Source organism: Lonchura striata, chromosome 2, assembly GCF_050655825.1.
Source record: "Lonchura striata isolate lonStrDom1 chromosome 2, ASM5065582v1, whole genome shotgun sequence".
Classification (NCBI taxonomy): Eukaryota; Metazoa; Chordata; class Aves; order Passeriformes; family Estrildidae; genus Lonchura; species Lonchura striata.
In genome coordinates this window covers 43,750,471-43,768,365 of record NC_140704.1, presented here as the reverse complement: position 1 = coordinate 43,768,365, position 17,895 = coordinate 43,750,471, and the positions used below count along the sequence as shown (strand labels likewise).

Here is a 17,895-nt window from a genome sequence, read left to right as displayed (position 1 = left end):
AGTGCTAAATGCTGTTTCCATATAAATAATGTATTTTTTCTATTCTGTTACACCCTGGGGCTGGTAAAGGAATAAATATTGCTGTTGAATAGTGTTATTCTTCATGGATTGTCTCTGTAGATGCTGTAACATAACAACAACATTTGTGCATGTAGACCTTTTTTCCTAGCATTGGTCTGAATAGAGGGGTATCAGAGATAAGATTCTTTTCCTTGTTAAAACAGGGGACATTTTGCAGAATTGCTGAGTTACTGGCAGCTGGTTGGGAAAGATAAGAGCTCTATGGCAGCTGAGTATTTCGACTCTCTGAAAGAATATGAAAAAAGCAGTGAGGGAGAGGAAAGTATGATCTGCCTGGCTGATCTTTATGAGACCCTGGGACGGTTTCTTAAGGACCTAGGTCTTCTCAGTCAGGTAAGTACATTTAGAGATTGTTGTAACAGCAAAAAGGCAAATGAAGCAGAGCTCAGTGTGTGCTTTCTAAGGCAGTAGTTCAGTTATTGCAGCATAGAGGATGCTGCCTGCTCCCCTCATGCTCTGGCCTTGGCTATTACAGGCTGTAGCTCCTCTGCAGCGCTCTCTGGAGATTCGAGAGACGGCGCTGGATCCAGACCACCCCAGGGTGGCACAGTCACTCCACCAGCTGGCAGGAGTGTATGTTCAGTGGAAGAAGTTTGGAAATGCTGAGCAGCTGTATAAACAGGCATTGGAAATCTCTGAAAATGCCTATGGAGCTGAACACCCTCAGGTGGCCCGTGAACTTGATGCACTTGCAACCTTGTACCAAAAGCAGAACAAGTAAGCTTAATTACACTGCTGGTTTTGTTTTATGTGGAGATAGTACAGAAAAAAATTAACAGCAAAAATTTTCATCCTGAAGCCAGAATTTTTCTGGTTTTTTTTCTTTTCAAGTTTAATATGTTCAAATGCAACCACAAGCATCCCCTCTCTATTTTTGTAGCAGGTCACATAGGAGGGGCCAACTTTTGTGTTTAGTTTAACAAAAAACTTGTAGAGATAAAGGAGAAACATTGTCTGTCCCTAATAATTTTGTAAATTTTGTATTTGAAAAAAAGTGCATTTATTCTCAAGAATCTTGAATTTTCAAATCTGTATGCTTAAGTAACTCAGAATCTTTCCAGGATGCTTATTGACATTACATTTGATATTCTTCTCACATCCAAATAACTACTTTCAGATATGAACAAGCTGAGCAACTGAGGAAAAAGTCCTTCAAAATACGCCAAAAAGCAGCAAAGCAGAAAGGCAGTCTGGTAAGGCAGTGCTTGATATTTAAAAAGGTGTACAAGGGATGTTGCAGTTGTGCTAAACAGATGATAAATTGTGTCCTCAGAGCTGACAATGCACCAGGGTTTTTGATAATTGTGGGCATATGTAGTGAAGTACCTTAGTAGCAGCTTTGGTAACTGTACTTTCAACTCTGCTGGAAGTGAAGATGTATCAGTACAACTGGAATGGAGTTGAAAGTAGTGGAAAAGAAACAAGTGGATATGTACATTTCAGATGTGCAGAATTACAGCCGATGCAATTGTGTGTCAAAGTCACAATGGAAAAAGGTGATCTCCAGAGTAGTTGAGGCATTTGTCCTACAAGTGAATGCAGTGCTTACTGCAGTGGAAAATCCCAGTAAAAGTATTAGGTGACATACAGAGTTTTCCCTGTTTTCTTCTCCTGTGTTGTTTTTCAGCTACAGGGTTTCTGTTGTCATTTTTGAGCTAAGAGTTTATCATGTAATGCCTGTACTGTAAGAGTCCAGCTAATAACTCCAGAGTTCAAGTTGTAGCTCTAATGAAAGTAGTAAAAAACCACAAACATGTTGCTATTTCCATAGTGATTAAATAAGAATTAATTTGGTTCATGAAGATTTGATCTATTTCTATATTGAGTTCTTCTGCAAAATTATTTTTATCAAGACTGCAAAGATCAAAAATAAGCAGAGTGCACTTTTTACTTTATTTTGTTTTTACTTTATTTTGTTTTACTTTATTTTGTTTTTAAGTATTAACTTAATTTTAAACAGATTGATGTGAAGCCTGGAGTAATATTTTATATGTGTTTGTATGTGGTGTTTAGGATTGGAGGTTAAATTGATTTTAAATTTTGAGGTTCTAAACCTAAGAATTTGATCTGAACTGGTTATTTGAACTGTGGAGTTTAAGCAAATTAGCATGTCTGATACAGGGAGAGAGGTGTGACTGCACAATTAACTTGTATTGCCAGGAAATTTTCACCAAAATTTCACTTTTTTGGTGAAATTTGCTGATATATTTTAAGAAAGCATTTGCCATGTAGCTTAAGAATAGAACTTAAGGAGGATTATTGTGCTACTTTGGCACCAAACTTAAGTATTTTGGTTTTCTGTCTTTAGTGTTAAACTTCAAAGGTACTGGTTACTGGCTTACATTTCCTTCTTTTTGCTGTAGTGTGGCTTTGCTCTCCTGCGTCAAAGAGCCCTGCAACTGGAAGAGCTCACGTTAGGCAAGGATACATCAGATAATGCTCGAACCCTGAATGAGCTTGGAGTTCTCTATTACCTGCAGAATAATCTTGAGTAAGTTGTACTGATTGTGACACATCCACTGAGAGTTCTCAGATGTCTGAATGGAGGCAGAGCAGTGAGATGTAGCACTAAATGCAGACAAGTAATCAAATACTTATCCCTTGTTCATACTACTGGCTTTTGTTCACTGTGAAATTCACTCTTATTTTCTACTTGGTGCTGTTGGCATGTGGGTATTTACCAAGTTAGTGCACTTCCTGCATTCAGAATTGATGTCCCACAGTTAATTAGCCTTTGTTGTAAATTCCAGTTTTCTCTCAAACTTCTGCCTTCTCTGCTCATCTCCACTATTTTGTGACTCTCCTTTGCAGTGTTCATCTTTTACCAGCAGGATTGTTGTTTTTCTATGACAGTATTACAAGTCATGTCCTAAATATTCGTTGTGCTTGTGATCCATCAGCTTTTACCCTGACGTCCTGCTAAAAGCCAGAAAGGCCAGAACAGCATGAAGGTGTTCTAAAAGCAGTCAGAGATAAACAAGGGTGTTGAAGAAGGGTAACAAAAGGTGCAAGATAGTTCTGATTGTATGTTCAACCACTCTTCACATCAACTTCTTTAGCTGACAGAAGAATCTAAGCTATGTGTTATGAGGGAGTTGTAAAGTCACCTAAATCCCATTCTAGTGAACTGAGTCTTTTCAGAGAAGAACAGAAGTGCCCAGCAAAAAAGTACAGAGTGAGTTCTGGAAGTATTTTTACTTCCAGTTCTTCCTGTACCTGATGTTTTAAGGCCCCTTTTGGATAGCTTTTGGATAATTACAGAAGTATATAATTATTTAGGATCTAATTACAGATTCATGATCTCTGCAGTGAAAAATTGATTTTGGACATGGGGCGTTGTTGGACATGGGGAGTTTTCATCAGTTTACCCTCATGAAATGACTGATTATCGAGGGGTAATATTTTATCTAATCTCATACAAGATTGTTTAATATTCTATGTTATTCATATGTAGTTCCTGTTAAATGCAACCTACTTCAAGAGTAGCTGTATCTCTGCTACTGCATAGGTGAGAAAAGGTATAAACTTTCTAGTACAGTTTTAAGGAATTTCTAAAAATATATATCCCTGCTCTGAACCAGCAAGTCCAAGACTTCATGTAGTTAAGATGAAATCAGTGGCAGAAGGGTATGTCACTTAATGAGTAATTATTTGCCACACATGATCCTCCAGCCTTGCATAGAGTGAACACCTTTTGACACTTGTCTAAGAGCTTCAGAATTGTACCTACAGTTCTGTGTATAAATGGTCTTTTTTTTCCTCTAACGTAAAATAGATTTTCCCGATTTACTAAGCTGACCTTTTGAGAATAGTATGGCAGGGTTTGTGTGGATATCATGATAAGAAGCTGCCTAGTAGTAATGGATGTTATCAGTCTTATGGGGGTATCACCTGTAGTTTTGATAGAGGAGCTGCTGTAAAGCTGAAATGAAAGCTGAAATAGTAGCACCTGACTGTAGTGAGATAAAACATGCTCTTTGCTTCAGTGTCTTTTCTACTTTGTCAGTTCTGAACAGATTCTACTTTGAGTTTCCAAGGTTGAGTTTGTTGTTTCAAACAGGCACTTCAGCCTGTACCGATGTTACCAGCTTTAAAATATTGATGAACAAATATGTTGTGTAGGACAGCAGAGCTTTTCCTGAAGCGCTCCTTGGAAATGCGGGAGCGAGTCCTGGGATCTGACCACCCAGACTGTGCGCAGTCCCTGAACAACCTGGCAGCCCTGTATAATGAGAAGAAGCACTATGACAAGGCTGAGGAGCTCTATGAGAAAGCTTTGGACATCAGGAGGAGAGCCTTAGCTCCAGATCATCCCTCTTTGGCTTACACTGTGAAACACCTAGCAGTGCTGTACAAAAAGATGGTAAGCACGCACCTGTTACCTCTTCTGATCACTTAAATTAACTGTAATGTCTTTGTCTTAATGGAAAAAATCATGTTTTAGGGGGTAGGAATAGTTCTTTTTACACAATGACCTTGAACTTTACAGTCAGTTTAAGGGAAACTTTTAGAATTATGAGGGAGATAGCAGTTTACAAATAAACTGTCTGACTGAACCACCTTCAGCTTCTGTTGACTCAGTGAAAGATGAGCATTACTGGTGTGCAAAATGCACTATGAGGAGTAAAATTAACAAAAGTAAAATTAACTTCTGCATTTCATAACTTCAAAATGTGCTATGAATATCTGTGTTTTTAGGTGTTGTTCTAACTGTTAGGTATTATTAGTTTAATAGTGATATATTGTTTCCAGCAGTTGAACCAAGATTAAGTTCAGTGGACTATAAGAATTTTATTTATTTTATATTTTCACATTTTACTATTCTTCAAAGAGAAAAAAATACCTTGAAGATAATCTCTTAGATCAAATTTGCTCATGTTTTTGTGAAATTCTTCCCTGCTATTGTCTGCATTAAATGGTTTTGGGTCACATTATTTTCTGCTCACATCAGCTTCTAATTTTCATGCTGCTGGAAGCTGCAAAGCCACTCAATATTTGCATCAAAAACCTCTTTGCTAGTTTGATTGAGCGCAAATTAAAAGTCGGCAGAGACAATTATTTTGATAAAAAATACAACTTAAAATTCTTTTTACAGCCTTCTTAATGAGACACTCATGGGGGAAAAAAAAAAATAAGAAAGGAAGAAATAGACCTAGCTGAGAAACACATTAACTGGAAGTTGAATATGCCCAGTATTTTGGAAAATTAGGTTCTAATAAATAGTCAGGATAAATAATCTATGCAGAATATATGTATTACTTAGCAAAGTTTATCCCCTTATTCTAGAAACAATTAGATCTTCTCCAAGGCTTTTGTTTAAAATAGTTTTTCCTGTTACCATCTTGATACCAGAAAAATGAATCATTTTTTTCCCTGTTATTTCTAGGGAAAACTTGACAAGGCTGTTCCTCTGTATGAGCTAGCAGTTGAAATTCGACAGAAGTCATTTGGCCCAAAACACCCAAGTGTAGCAACTGCTCTGGTAAACCTGGCTGTCCTTTACTGTCAGATGGTAAGTTTTTCATGCCTAACACTTATATTTCCTGTCTTAGGCTTTTTAGTGACCTATACTTAAATGAAACAAAAGAAACTTGTTTGTATTGAAAAGGGAAATTCCTTATAGTTTTTGCAAATGCTTGGGTTCCATTTTAAGTATTGAAAGCGTATTTGGCAATAAAAACGCAGGCAAGAGATAACTGGTGTGAATGGTAGGCATGATACTGCGTCTAGGATGCATTGATACTATATTGGCAAAAAAAAAAGCCCATGTAATATACATCTGTATGAAAGAAATACACATCTATAACAAAGAAACTTTCTGCTACCCAAAGAAAAAACAGATTGAAGCTTTGCCTCTCTATGAACGTGCACTAAAGATTTATGAAGACAGCTTTGGTCAAATGCATCCTCGTGTGGGGGAAACACTGAAAAACTTGGCTGTGCTAAGGTAAGATTATATGCTTCAACATTATAAATGCAAATTACTGCATGAAACAAAACATCTGGGCTTGTGTACTTTCTAGGAAAGTAGGGACTTTTAAGTACATTATTTTGATAGTATGGTGTATATTTCAATTTAAATAAATAGAGAAACTTGTTTTACTTGCTTGTTACAACTTTGTTTTGCTCTTTTCCAAAGCTATGAAAGGGGAGACTTTGAGAAGGCAGCTGAACTTTACAAGAGAGCTATGGAAATAAAAGAAGCAGAGACTTTGTTGATAGGTGGAAAAGCAACTTCCCGACACTCATCAAGTGGAGACACATTCAGCTTAAAAAGTGCATTATCCCCAAATGCTTTGTTGGAACATGGACAAAGGTGATACAAACTGGCTCCAAGAAAAGGCAGTCTCTATTGATATTAGTAGACAGAAATGTACTAAGACAAATCCATTTTTCTAAGGATTATGTACTGTTTTGGGACTGATGCCTGTCTGCATGAATTCTGCCTTAACTTTGCCAACTGTATGGGGCAAAGTGAGCTTCTTTCATTGTACATGGGTACACACATTAGTTACTAGCTCAAGTTGTAGCTAATAGCAAAAACTTGATGCCTCCTAGCCTAAGTGCCAGGACTGTAACAAATTAAGTTGAATCACTTGTATAAGCTCTAAGAGGCATTTCTTATTTCTGTGTTGTAACAGCATGGCTTAGAGGATTTGTGTATTTTTTAATCATCAATCATTCCTGCCTTTTTACAAGCCTTTAAAGTTGTTTCTGAAGAAATGGTAATTTTGAAAAAAACTTTGAAAATACTGTTTAACCTGAAGTTTTACCTGCAGGGTTATTTCAGCTTAAGCAAACTTTCATTCAAGGGAGTTATGCAAAATTAAGTGGTTTCCTTGGGAAACTGGGGTATCTAAATATATCATCATCATGTACAGATAAAGCTGTTGTAAGATTCCACTCTGTTCAATAAAAATACTTCCAATGAGGAATCAGAATGAGGATGATTATGGCCAATTTCCTGTTCTTAAAACTTTAGCAATACTTTCACTGTGATTCTTACTGAATCCTTTAAAATATAAGAATGTTTGTATTAGCTGGGGAAAAACTAGTGATGCACAATAGTTTGCCATCAGATAAAGAAATATTAATCAACTCTACCTGCCTGTTGTATTTCTTACTGTCTGAGTCATTGGAAGAATCAGTCTGAGTTCTATTCTCATTCAGTCCATAAATGTATGCATCAATTTAAATACATACTAAAAAAAGACTTTTTTATAAAAAAAAGAAATGTAAGTAGAAAATTATTTGAAACCCTACTATAATATTTCAGAGGCAACTAATGTTAATTTGATCCAGTTTCAGAAATGCAAATGGCCTTCACTTCAAAGAAGTACTTGCCTTCCAAGTGTTTTTTTCTCTTTTATAGTAGAATTAAATATTACTCATTCCAGCCCTTGTTCTAATTAGGAGGAATTTAATATTTTGGTAATGCAGTAACTTTGCAAAAGAAAAGGTATATAAAACCGACACCACAAATATAAAATCCAAATGTGATTTTTGAGGTTAAGGTTTAATTGAAAACAAAAATCAAAAATAGTTATTGAAGGTGTTATGATAGAGCACTAAGAGTTGAGACTTTGTAATAGCTCTCTGAATATTCTCCTCTTATTAAGAAAATAGGTTTGTAAGCAAAGTAAGGGTTTGCCACTCTATTTTAGCCACCTTGAAAAGTTTTGAAAATTGGAAAGTTCTTTGCAGGATTGTCACCAGCTAAGAATAGAGGCAAAAGGAAAGACACACAAATACACACACAAAAAACCCCAAACAAAAATACCCAACCCTCTTCCTCTCCAAAACCTCAACCTACTGTAATTCTCTCCTCTAAACAATTATCAGATGTCTGGTCTAGCTTGTCCTGTCTGATTTTATCATCAACAGTGGTACATCTTCCTTCCTAAATAGTTTCCCTTATTGTTGCTAGTTTAAATAAGAAGTTACTTTCTTGATCCTCAGTGTTACTGTTGCTGAACTGTTACTCTTCTTGCATTGGGTAACTTCTCTCCAACTTCCTCACAGGCTGCAGGGTTGGTTTTGGAATAAGAAAAAATTAAAATAAAAAATTGGTAGCAGGTCCAAACCATCCATTTTCCATTAGCAAAGAGGGTGAGGAACCATGTGACTATCTGGTGAACCCAAAAAAAGCTTATGAGACAGCTGCCATGGAGCTGTACCTCACGGACAGCAAGGAAAAGTCATTTCGATGTATGTGATATGCCAGCTAAAACTTCTGTGTAGGACAACTCCACCTCAAAGCAGAGGGTCACCAGTTTCAATGGAGATTTAATTACACTGTCAGAACATCAACATCTTCATAATGTTCATGCGACACTGTAAAAACTGAACATTTTTACAAGATTGCCCAATAAACAAAGCTGGACTTAATCATGGCAATGTATTTGTTACTTCATAACCAAAGAAACAGTAAATATTCTATTCTGTTTTACAGTTAAAAGTAAATGTACTTACTTAAAGTACATTATACTTGTAAACATCTTTTAAATTAAAAAAAAAAAGAAGCCTTAATGCTGCTTTTTTGGATGCTGTTTATTTTTAAATAATTTTAACCATTGACACATAAATAATCTTTTATTTATTTTGTGATTATTTCAAATTCTTCTTGTATATACAAGTTCAAAGTCTAAAGTAACACAGGAAGCATTTTCTGTACTCTCTAACAGGGCATACAAAAATGTATTAATTCCCTCATAAAAGTGTACTTGAATTTGCCTCTCATAAAGCTGTCAATCCTGTGATAGCAGCCAAATAGTTTAGAGTCAGGATGAACTGAGCTGTTGTAGAAATGATTCGGCCATTTGCCTCAGGATCTCCAGATCCACACAGCTGTGTGCGTGACCTCTATTGTTCCCAACAGAAAGGTGAAAGTCCCACAGAAATGTAACACATAAATTGACAGTGGATCAAGCTAATGTAGACTTAGTGACACAGATTCAAGTATCTACCTTTCTAATGGTCTCATGAATCTATTTCCTGTTTCTTTGCAGTTCATTTCTAAAACCTGGTTTCTCCAAAAGAGAACTCAATCTGAAAAAGCCACTTTAATTTTACAGTATAATGCCCCACACTCAAAACCACCCAAAATCTCCCTCACTGGTTTTAAAAATTATTGTCCTGTGTATAATATAATTTGATGTCAGCTGTGAAGGAAACTGATTTTGAATTTTGTAACCATTACTTAGAAATGAAACATTTTTTTAAACTAATTATTAGTATAACTAACAGGTATTCATTCAGCTGCCCTAAGAAACAGAAGCACCACCATGGTATTGCTGTCTCTTTTCATTTTAGTGGAATACAACTATTACTGCCATTACTAGCTGGCTCTGTGTTGGCTGCATCAAACTGTGGAAAAGTTTTTTAAAGAGCCCAATTTGGAAGTATTTGTATTATACTTCCAAGGCTGAAATAATTACCAAGTTCTGGATCAGATGCCCAGATGCCCAGTAGTTAAAATATTTGAAACTGATCCTTCCAGTTCTGCAGGGTACTGGTGCCCCAGGACGCAAATATTTACAGGTCAGTTTAACATGTGTCCATTTAAAAGGTTTTCTGACTGTACTTATGTCATTTACAAGACAAATACAACAGGTGAGCTACTCCAACGAAAATATTTGCAAAACTAAACATTTATAGCATCTTACTTTAGAAGACTTTCTATGCAAACTCAGACTTAATATAGCCCATGTGAAGGGGAGTGAGAATTATAGTTAGACTTCCAAAATAATATTTAGATTTCTGAAACTGAAGTCTTTTCTCTCCCTTTTTTTTTCAAATATTAATCATAATTTTGTCATGAAAAGTATCTGTCAGACAAAATAGTGGCATGCTGCTAATGTAATAATAACAAAAGACTTCACCTTCTTACAGTATACTCAAAAACATCACATAGAAAACCTAGGCAGCTGTTTAAGGACAAGCAGGAGTAAAGTTGCATTGACAAAGAAAATTCCATCTCAGGGATATTTAAGGCAGATGAAAAGGCTTGTATGTTCTCATTACTCAGAAAAAGTAGCCACAGCATGATCCATGCCAAGACTTTAGACCAGTGAATGACAACCAAGTAAAAGTGCCTGGAAACTCAGGAGCAGCAACATGAGAGAGGCATTATCATCTGCCCTTCACCCACTCAGTCCACTCCAGCAGATTTCATCTTTCCCTTGGCCTGTTCTATGTGCTATTCACATTACATGATAATGTGCTGTGCCTGCTTTTTTTAGTTTATCCAGGTCCACTGAATATCTGGACACTAGCAATGCTGAGAAACTAAAATTTACAGTAGCACAGCTCTATCTGTTAATAAAGACATGATGAGAAAACAGAATATGAACATGTAACTCTGTGTCCTTCCTGCCCCTGTAACCGTTCTGTTTCATCAGAAAACGTAAGCTTCAATGGAGGAAAAAAAAAGGAAAAAAAGTAAGAAGTCTGGTCTTCCCAAAATCCAATGTCCATCCAAACTCATGAAAGTTGCACTTAATATTTGTTTTTCTACATGTTTCTCATTTTGGCCATGAGTTCTTCTAGGCTTTCTTCAGACTCTGCTACTGTCTCCCCAGTTATTAAATTCTCTTCCTGTTAGGAACAGGAAGAAAAAGTTGTCAACAAAAAAAGTAAACAAGAAACCCCCACAAATCAGCTTTATTGCTGTTACACCACACATTTTCCTAGAAGCAGGCACTCAGTTGTGAGATTAGGCCTAAGTGATTAAAAGCTTCAATTGTAAACTATTTTGACTAGGAGTTAGAATGTTCTTACTGCAGGACATTCAGATTTTATGTTCCCCAGGTATATTCATTGCTCTTTGACTACATACAGTTTTTACAAGATATGTATAGTAAAAAATAACTAGTCACCAAAATATCAACTGAGAAAGTGGTATCTGCTGTCCTTCACCCAGCACCCAAATGCATTCATTCCTATCATCTCAGCAGTACATTCAAACTAGCATCCCCACTTAAAGAAGTATCTTTCCCAGGAACACAAAAATGGACAATAAAAAAGAATAATCAAATGAACTGAGGTGACATTTCACTGGAATTGTTCAAGATGGAATGCTGTTTTAGGTTTAAAGGGTAACCAAGCTGGTTATTATAAATTTAATCTACAATGCGTTTTTCAAAAATTCATAAAGAATAAATACATTACCTTGTCTGGGATAGTATATGCTACACTAATTCCATCAGGAAGCTCAGGTACTGGGCCAGATGCAGCCTTCAGTTCATCTTCTGAAATTTCTGATACTAATTCTATGCCTTTGCATTAAAAGGAAACAAAAACTCCATTAAAGTTCTTTAATCACCAGGTCATCACAGTAATAGGAAAAATGCAGCTACTTTGCCAAGTAAGAAAGAGGAAAAATGCAACTACTTTCCCAACTATTTTCTAGTTCCCTTTGTGAACTAAAAACACCTTTGATTTCAACAACTTCATTCCATTATCAATAGAAAATATTTTCCCTTTACAATATACAAAATAATTCTATATAGACAACTTATGAACCAGAATGGCATCTCTTCCTTGTCCTTGCCATTTAAACTTTACCATAAGAACACTTCTCCCAGCTGTAAGATAAGATGATTTTCTATAGCATGTAATAAACAGAACATATATTTCCATTCTTAAAATGGCTATATAAAACACATTTACCATTCCTTAAGATAATTCCTTCTAATTTAAAACCCTTTGAGGAATGTAAAAATCCATGGGATGCCTCAGCACAGTACTTATGGAAATGACAACTGCCCTTTAGTATATTTAAAAAGAATATGCAGTTAATACATCTTCTTATATCTCTCTCATCTACAGAACCATCCTCTGAGGAAGTTTTGTATTCAAGCATCAGTTACATTTTGAGCCTAAAACACCATACTGCACTCAAAACATTGCACTCAAGTTGTAGTAAAATTACTTTAAAAACTTGTGAAAAGCCAACAGTAAAGATATAAAAAAGCCACAGTGTAAGTTATGAAAAACAGGAACTAGAAGAATTATATCTACCTTAAACTGTGTTCACCCAAATTGAATCTCAGTGTTGGGAAAATAATTTAGTCTCCAGGTGACAACTTACCCCAGTCATTGTCTTCATGTACTATTTCTTCTTCCTTTTCAGTTACTTCTTCTTTTGGTCTTGCAGCTTCTTTTTTCTGGAGGGAAAACACAAAAAAAGAAACCCCTCACTAACCAAAATTTAATAGTCCAATTTCCAAAAACAGCAAAGAAGTTGAAGCCTAATATTCACATTTCTTCCAATATGTAAGATAAAAAGGTTCTAAATGGTTCTAAATGGTGACTGCTTAGGAACAAAAAGGGAGAATACCTGCAAGTTCAAAAAAACACCAAACCCATTAACACTCAGAAACATATGACTGCTAGAGAAGTTTGTATTCAGTTAAGTAATATTTTCTTCTACATAATTGCTCAACATTTCTTCCTACCCTTTACTTTCAGGTAACTGTAAGTACTGCATATTTAGAAACACGTGCAACGATCTGAAGATGACTGCAGCAAACTGGAGGAGCAACGAACATTTTCTTTTACTATAGATTTGCAACTTGCTTTGTTTGCTAAGAAAAGGGAAATAAAAAAAATCAACACACAAACACAAACCATTTTTACCTTATAATTTTCTTGTTGTTTTCTGCAATTGTGGTCGCTACATTGGGGGTTCGGCTTCATAGACATAGTTGGGAAGAAATCCTGCATTGCATTGTAACCAAGATAATAACTCACAGTACCAAAATTTAACAGGTATCTAGAAACACAAAGAAGGAGCTTGTAATACAGGTGTAAACCTAAAACTTCAGTTGTTCAATGAATAATTTTTCCTCAAAGAACTTTTAGAATACACTTTCAGACTCATGGAGTTGTAGAGTTACTGTAATTGCCCTAAATCCAGTTATGCTGTAGTCAGCTGACAACAGAATAACTGGATCAATACAGAATCCCATCTTCTCATGGTGTGTGAGAATAACTCAGCTACAGGCAAGAGAATTAATTTATTCTTTGTCCATGTGCAAAATTCCAAAGACCAGTCAGCACTGTAGCATTTTTTATGTATAACTTAATGGTGCCAATCATAGCATGTTTAAATATTTAAATATTTTGTTGTACACATCAATAGCAACAACTCAGTCACTTACTTGAGAACATTCTGCACAAGCATTCCTGCCACAACACCCATGGTTGTAGGAAGACTGGCTGCACAAACTCCTTCTCTTTTCAATGTCTTCTCATCAATATTTGCAGCTACTACCAGGGGAGGAGCACACTGAGGGGCAATAGAGAAATTAAGCTGTAAAATGCATTCAAGAAATCCCACAGAATTTTAAAGTACTGCATCAGCTGAGCCAGGATCACACTCACAAGGCCCGCTAATCTTCACATTCCCAGTCCTGCTCTAAAAGGCAAGTGAGCAATTCAGCAGAGCACCACATACCGCAAAACAAGCGGATTCACCAGGGATGATCAGCTGGATGTGTCCTGACACTGCATTTTCACTCACTCCAGACTCCATCCAGATTTGTCCGAGTTCATTGCAGGCCTTATAAACACAGAAACACACATCAGCACTGCAGAAGTTTAATGAAAAGAATAGGAACCCAAAAAAATGGGAGTCACAAATTCATCCCTCTGCTTTCAGGCAAAGGGGCTATGGTCAGAAAAAGGTACACGAAGAGATAGAAGATAAATAATTTATCAAAGGACAAATCAAACAGCAAATTAAAGTTGCCCTTATGAAGCCAGCCATTTGTGTTTTCCTGAGGACCTGTGATGTTCTAACACATACAGACATTAGTGACCCAGTCACAGCACACTACAGAATATAATTCCACAAACTATTTTTAGAGGCTTGGGTACAGTGTTATCTATGTGCCTTCCCTGCCTGCAATTTATGGATCAAGTCAGCTGAACAGAAAATATACATTTGGCATATACCCTACATTGGCTGCTACTATAAAGAAAATCAGTTTGATTAAATAAACAGCATTTTTAGTATACAAAAAGTCATGTGAATTACAATTAGCTATAGAAAATCTTTAAAAGTTTGTAAGATTTAACATACCAGCCTTTGAAAATGCTGTTATATAAACTCCATATAATTACTGTTAGAGTAATTAGAAAAGACAGAGTTTATGATGCTTCCATCTTTTACTAACCATAAGTTGATAGTAACTTTCAAGTCTTTAGTGATATTTATATTTATACACATAAAATGGGTTTATAAATACTGGGGAAAAGCTCAGATTCCTCAGGCCAAGGGGGACATTTCTTAGGAAATTGTTTTTAGCTTCCTGTCTTTTCTACAGTTCCACAATTCCTGACATTATTTATAGGAGAAAGCAGACTTCCACAAGCTTGTGCCTTGGGTGGCCTTACCGTGTTAATGGCCATGCGAGCTTCAAAGTTGTCCACACAACTCAGAACCAGATCCACAGGCTTCCCTTCCTCCAGTGCACCATTACTGAAACAAGCATCAGAAATTTACAGGAAATTTCCATCAGAACAAAACACCAACATGGCAACCAACATGATGCTTTAGAGTACAGAAGGCCAAGAAAAGTGAATTTCTAACAAAGCTTGTGCAAATGCAGTAGAGGACACAATCAGCATCTTAGATATGCAGTAGAAACAACACCATGCTGAAGCTGGGATTTAAATATATGAGCATTTTAGACTGTTTTATATAGTATGCACTCACAATACAAAGTACTGGAGAATTTTATCTTTGTACAACAGAACTGCAAATGGTGCAAGTCATTTCAGATCTCTGTGAGATACACTACTTTCTCCTTTCATTTTATAAATCATACCTGAAAACTACTACAGAGCACTCAAGATATGATCTGATCTGTTTTTCATAACACATCTAGACAGGAATGTCTTCACATACATGTATTTCCCAAAGGTTTTCAATTGGAAGATATTAAATTGAAAAAGAGCCCCAACAAGAAATACATGAGGCTGTGTAGAACCACACATCAGCAGAATTTAGCAATATACTAAAGTTGGGGGATTTTACCTTATTCTATCCATGAAGTGCTCAAAGTTGTCCAGTGTGGTGATGTTGTAGTTATGTACTTCAAACTGAACATCAGGATTAATATCCCTTATGGAGGAAATAACAGGAATCAGTGGTAAACAATACAATGATAATTTGCATTCTTCTCCCTAACTTCACAAGTGTTGCTACAGTCTTAAATTTCCACTCTGAACTCTAGAATTCATCCATATTTGTAAAAATTCAGATTAGGTAAGAAAAAAAACCATAAAATATGGAAGTGACTTTGTTTATACCAAACTTCTGAGCAAAACTGGCTATACTTAAAAAGTATACTCACATTAATGTTTTGGCCAATACAAAAATGTCTTTGAAGTATCAGTAATCCCCACAAATATTTCATACTCAAATTCCCAAATTAGATCATTCTCCTTTGCAAATTATTAAGAGTGAAACATTGGTTTTCTGGAGCAGCATCCTGGCTAAATACATTTTGATACCCACTTCTCCAAGTTATACCTCAAAGTATGTTCTGCTGCTTGCACTTTACTTAATCCAGCTTGATGAGGTTGGAAGAAGAGTCTATTCATGTTTGCCAGTTCCACTTTGTCATAATCAAACAGAAGCAGCTACAACAAAGATTGTTTTAACATGTGTAAATCTCCAGAGATTCTGCAAACAGAGCACTGTGGCAATTTTGAAAAACAAAACTTAGACCAAAGCCATAGAAAACTCTCCCAACCAAACTCCGTCCCTTCAGAAGCCCATTCAGTTCACATACAATAGGTACTAACATCATAAGGGTGTGAAAAACTGAACCAATCTTTTAAGTCATTAAAACTAAGAATATTCAACAGATAAACCCATATGAACAGTATCACCTCTATTATCACCTTCCTACTTGCTGCCAGACAACAAACTAATGTTTGTGATAAAGTTTTCTGTTTGTCATCTACTGCATTTCAATTGCATGTTATAAACTTGGTTCTTATAAGACTTTATCTGAAATACCCCCTCGTTTTTCTTTATTTTGTTTTCCTTTGGCAGTAATCCTTTTGCAGCATCAAGATTAGAGAGATGGGTTCATAGGAATATGGATATGATAAACATCCAAACAAGAATCACCCACATGATACAGAATCAAGACCTAAATAAATCAATTTTACCAGTGTAATAAAAATACAGACTCTTTATGTGAAATGCTTACACAAGTGCTGTTCTTGAGTGCTTTCTTCACAACATTTTTTTATTTGGGTAATATCAAATCAAATTATTTACAAAGAGGACTGGTCCATCTACTATAAAGATAAAGAAGAATAAAAAACTCTCATTACCTTACCAATGCCACACCTTGTCAGCATTTCAGCAGTCACACTGCCAACGCCCCCTACACCTACTACTGCAACTGTGAAGGTACGGATTTTCTGTGGAAAGAAATAATATACAGATGTGTATCTCAAAAGTGATCCTCCCAGGGAAAAAAATTCAAGTAATGTTTCATTACACATAGAATCCTACCTCATAGTCTTTGACAATTCCCATTCTTTTTAATGCCATCAAGCGACTACAAAGAAAAAATAAATGCAACGTTACACAGAAAACGTTCTTTATGTTTCTAAGAACAACTTTGCTTTTCAGGTATTTAAAATCACTTTTGCTTTTGAAATAACCTCACCAAGCAATAAACTCAAGCCTGCTGTTTCCATTACAGTTCTGATTGCCAGCTAGGTACAGTCTGAGTGACAGAGTAGATGCTTTCCTATTTGCACCAGAGTCCTAACCCTGCAGAAACTCAAGCAACTATTCCTCTAGTAATATTGATGAACTCAGGAAGACACAGATATTTTTTGTAAATGAATCCCTGACTTACAGAATGAAAGGTGACACTTTATTTTTTTTTTTTTGGTAATGAACCATATGGCAGCAAACTAGTGAAGACTTGCACTGTTTTCGATCATTTTGATTAGATTAACATAATATAAAAAAAATAAACAGAGGCTATCAAGTTTTGAGGATAACTGAAAGGATTTTAAAGTAACATTTTGTCCCTTTATGGCATTTTTCATGAAAGTACGAGTATCAACACGTATTAAGGAAAAATAAAACCAAACCCAAACCAACAAAACAAAAACCAAAAAATCATCAGATTTCTAGAAGGGAAGGGGTCTCTAAGGCTCGAGAATTCTATAAACCAACCTCTAAAATAGGCAGTTTGGAAGAATGAGAATAAAACCTCATATAATACCAACAGCTGTCCCCTTTACTACCAACCTAGCTGAAAACTCACAAGGTTTCCTCTCCCTCTCAGCCTGTATTGTAAAGCAAGATAATACAAAGTAACCCTGCCAGCCCAGCCAGGTGGGAAATCCGAGAGCATCCCTCCCGGAGCAACTGCCTCCTGCAGCGCCCGACACCCTCCTGAGCACACCCAGCCCCATCCCCGGGACTCCCACCCGTCCGAGCCTCCTCCCGCTCCACCCCGGCCCGCCGCGGGGGACGGGGAAGAGCCTCCCCCTTCCCATCCTCCGCTCGCTGACAGAGCGCACCTGTAGGGGTTGGAGTCGGTCACCTCGGCGCTCATGGTGTCGATGCGGGCCCGCGCCGCGGCCCGCCCGCGCCGCTCCCGGGCCAGCTCCTCCTCCAGCTCCCGCCCGCGCCGCTCCCGGGCCAGCTCCTCCTCCAGCTCCCGCACGCGCCGCTCCAGCCGCTCCAGCCGCGCGGGCTCCGCCATGGCAGCGCCACGTCCGCGCCCGCCCGGGAGCTGCCGGCAGCTTCCGGGAAGCGCCGGGGCC

General features: G+C 36.9%; 2 protein-coding genes across 4 annotated transcripts in view; one reads left to right on the top strand and one right to left on the bottom strand.

Annotated features, from left to right (window-relative positions):
- NPHP3 (nephrocystin 3) overlaps positions 1–12,710 on the top strand; it is a 29,910-nt gene extending 17,200 nt beyond the window's left edge. Inside the window, exons 20-28 of one of the 3 annotated variants that reach the window (XM_077786862.2) lie at positions 225–414; positions 557–798; positions 1,199–1,274; positions 2,445–2,572; positions 4,204–4,444; positions 5,468–5,593; positions 5,913–6,028; positions 6,221–6,397; positions 12,553–12,710. In XM_077786862.2, the coding sequence (XP_077642988.1) occupies positions 225–414; positions 557–798; positions 1,199–1,274; positions 2,445–2,572; positions 4,204–4,444; positions 5,468–5,593; positions 5,913–6,028; positions 6,221–6,397; positions 12,553–12,556 (1,300 nt within the window). In that variant the 3' untranslated portion in view covers positions 12,557–12,710. Of the gene's footprint in view, positions 1–224; positions 415–556; positions 799–1,198; positions 1,275–2,444; positions 2,573–4,203; positions 4,445–5,467; positions 5,594–5,912; positions 6,029–6,220; positions 7,185–12,552 lie in introns of those variants that run through there. The other 2 variants (XM_085573250.1, XM_021531243.3) reach the window with 2 other exon arrangements.
- UBA5 (ubiquitin like modifier activating enzyme 5) lies at positions 8,614–17,879 on the bottom strand. Its single transcript, XM_021531245.4, has 12 exons — positions 17,650–17,879; positions 16,622–16,667; positions 16,438–16,527; positions 15,623–15,732; positions 15,125–15,211; positions 14,482–14,566; positions 13,541–13,645; positions 13,245–13,372; positions 12,721–12,856; positions 12,173–12,248; positions 11,251–11,357; positions 8,614–10,677 (listed from the first exon to the last, which is right to left on the bottom strand). The coding sequence occupies exons 1-12, from the start codon at positions 17,832–17,834 to the stop codon at positions 10,594–10,596; spliced, it is 1,239 nt and encodes a 412-aa protein (XP_021386920.3). The 5' UTR covers positions 17,835–17,879; the 3' UTR covers positions 8,614–10,593.
- Between the last annotated feature and the right edge of the window lie 16 nt (positions 17,880–17,895).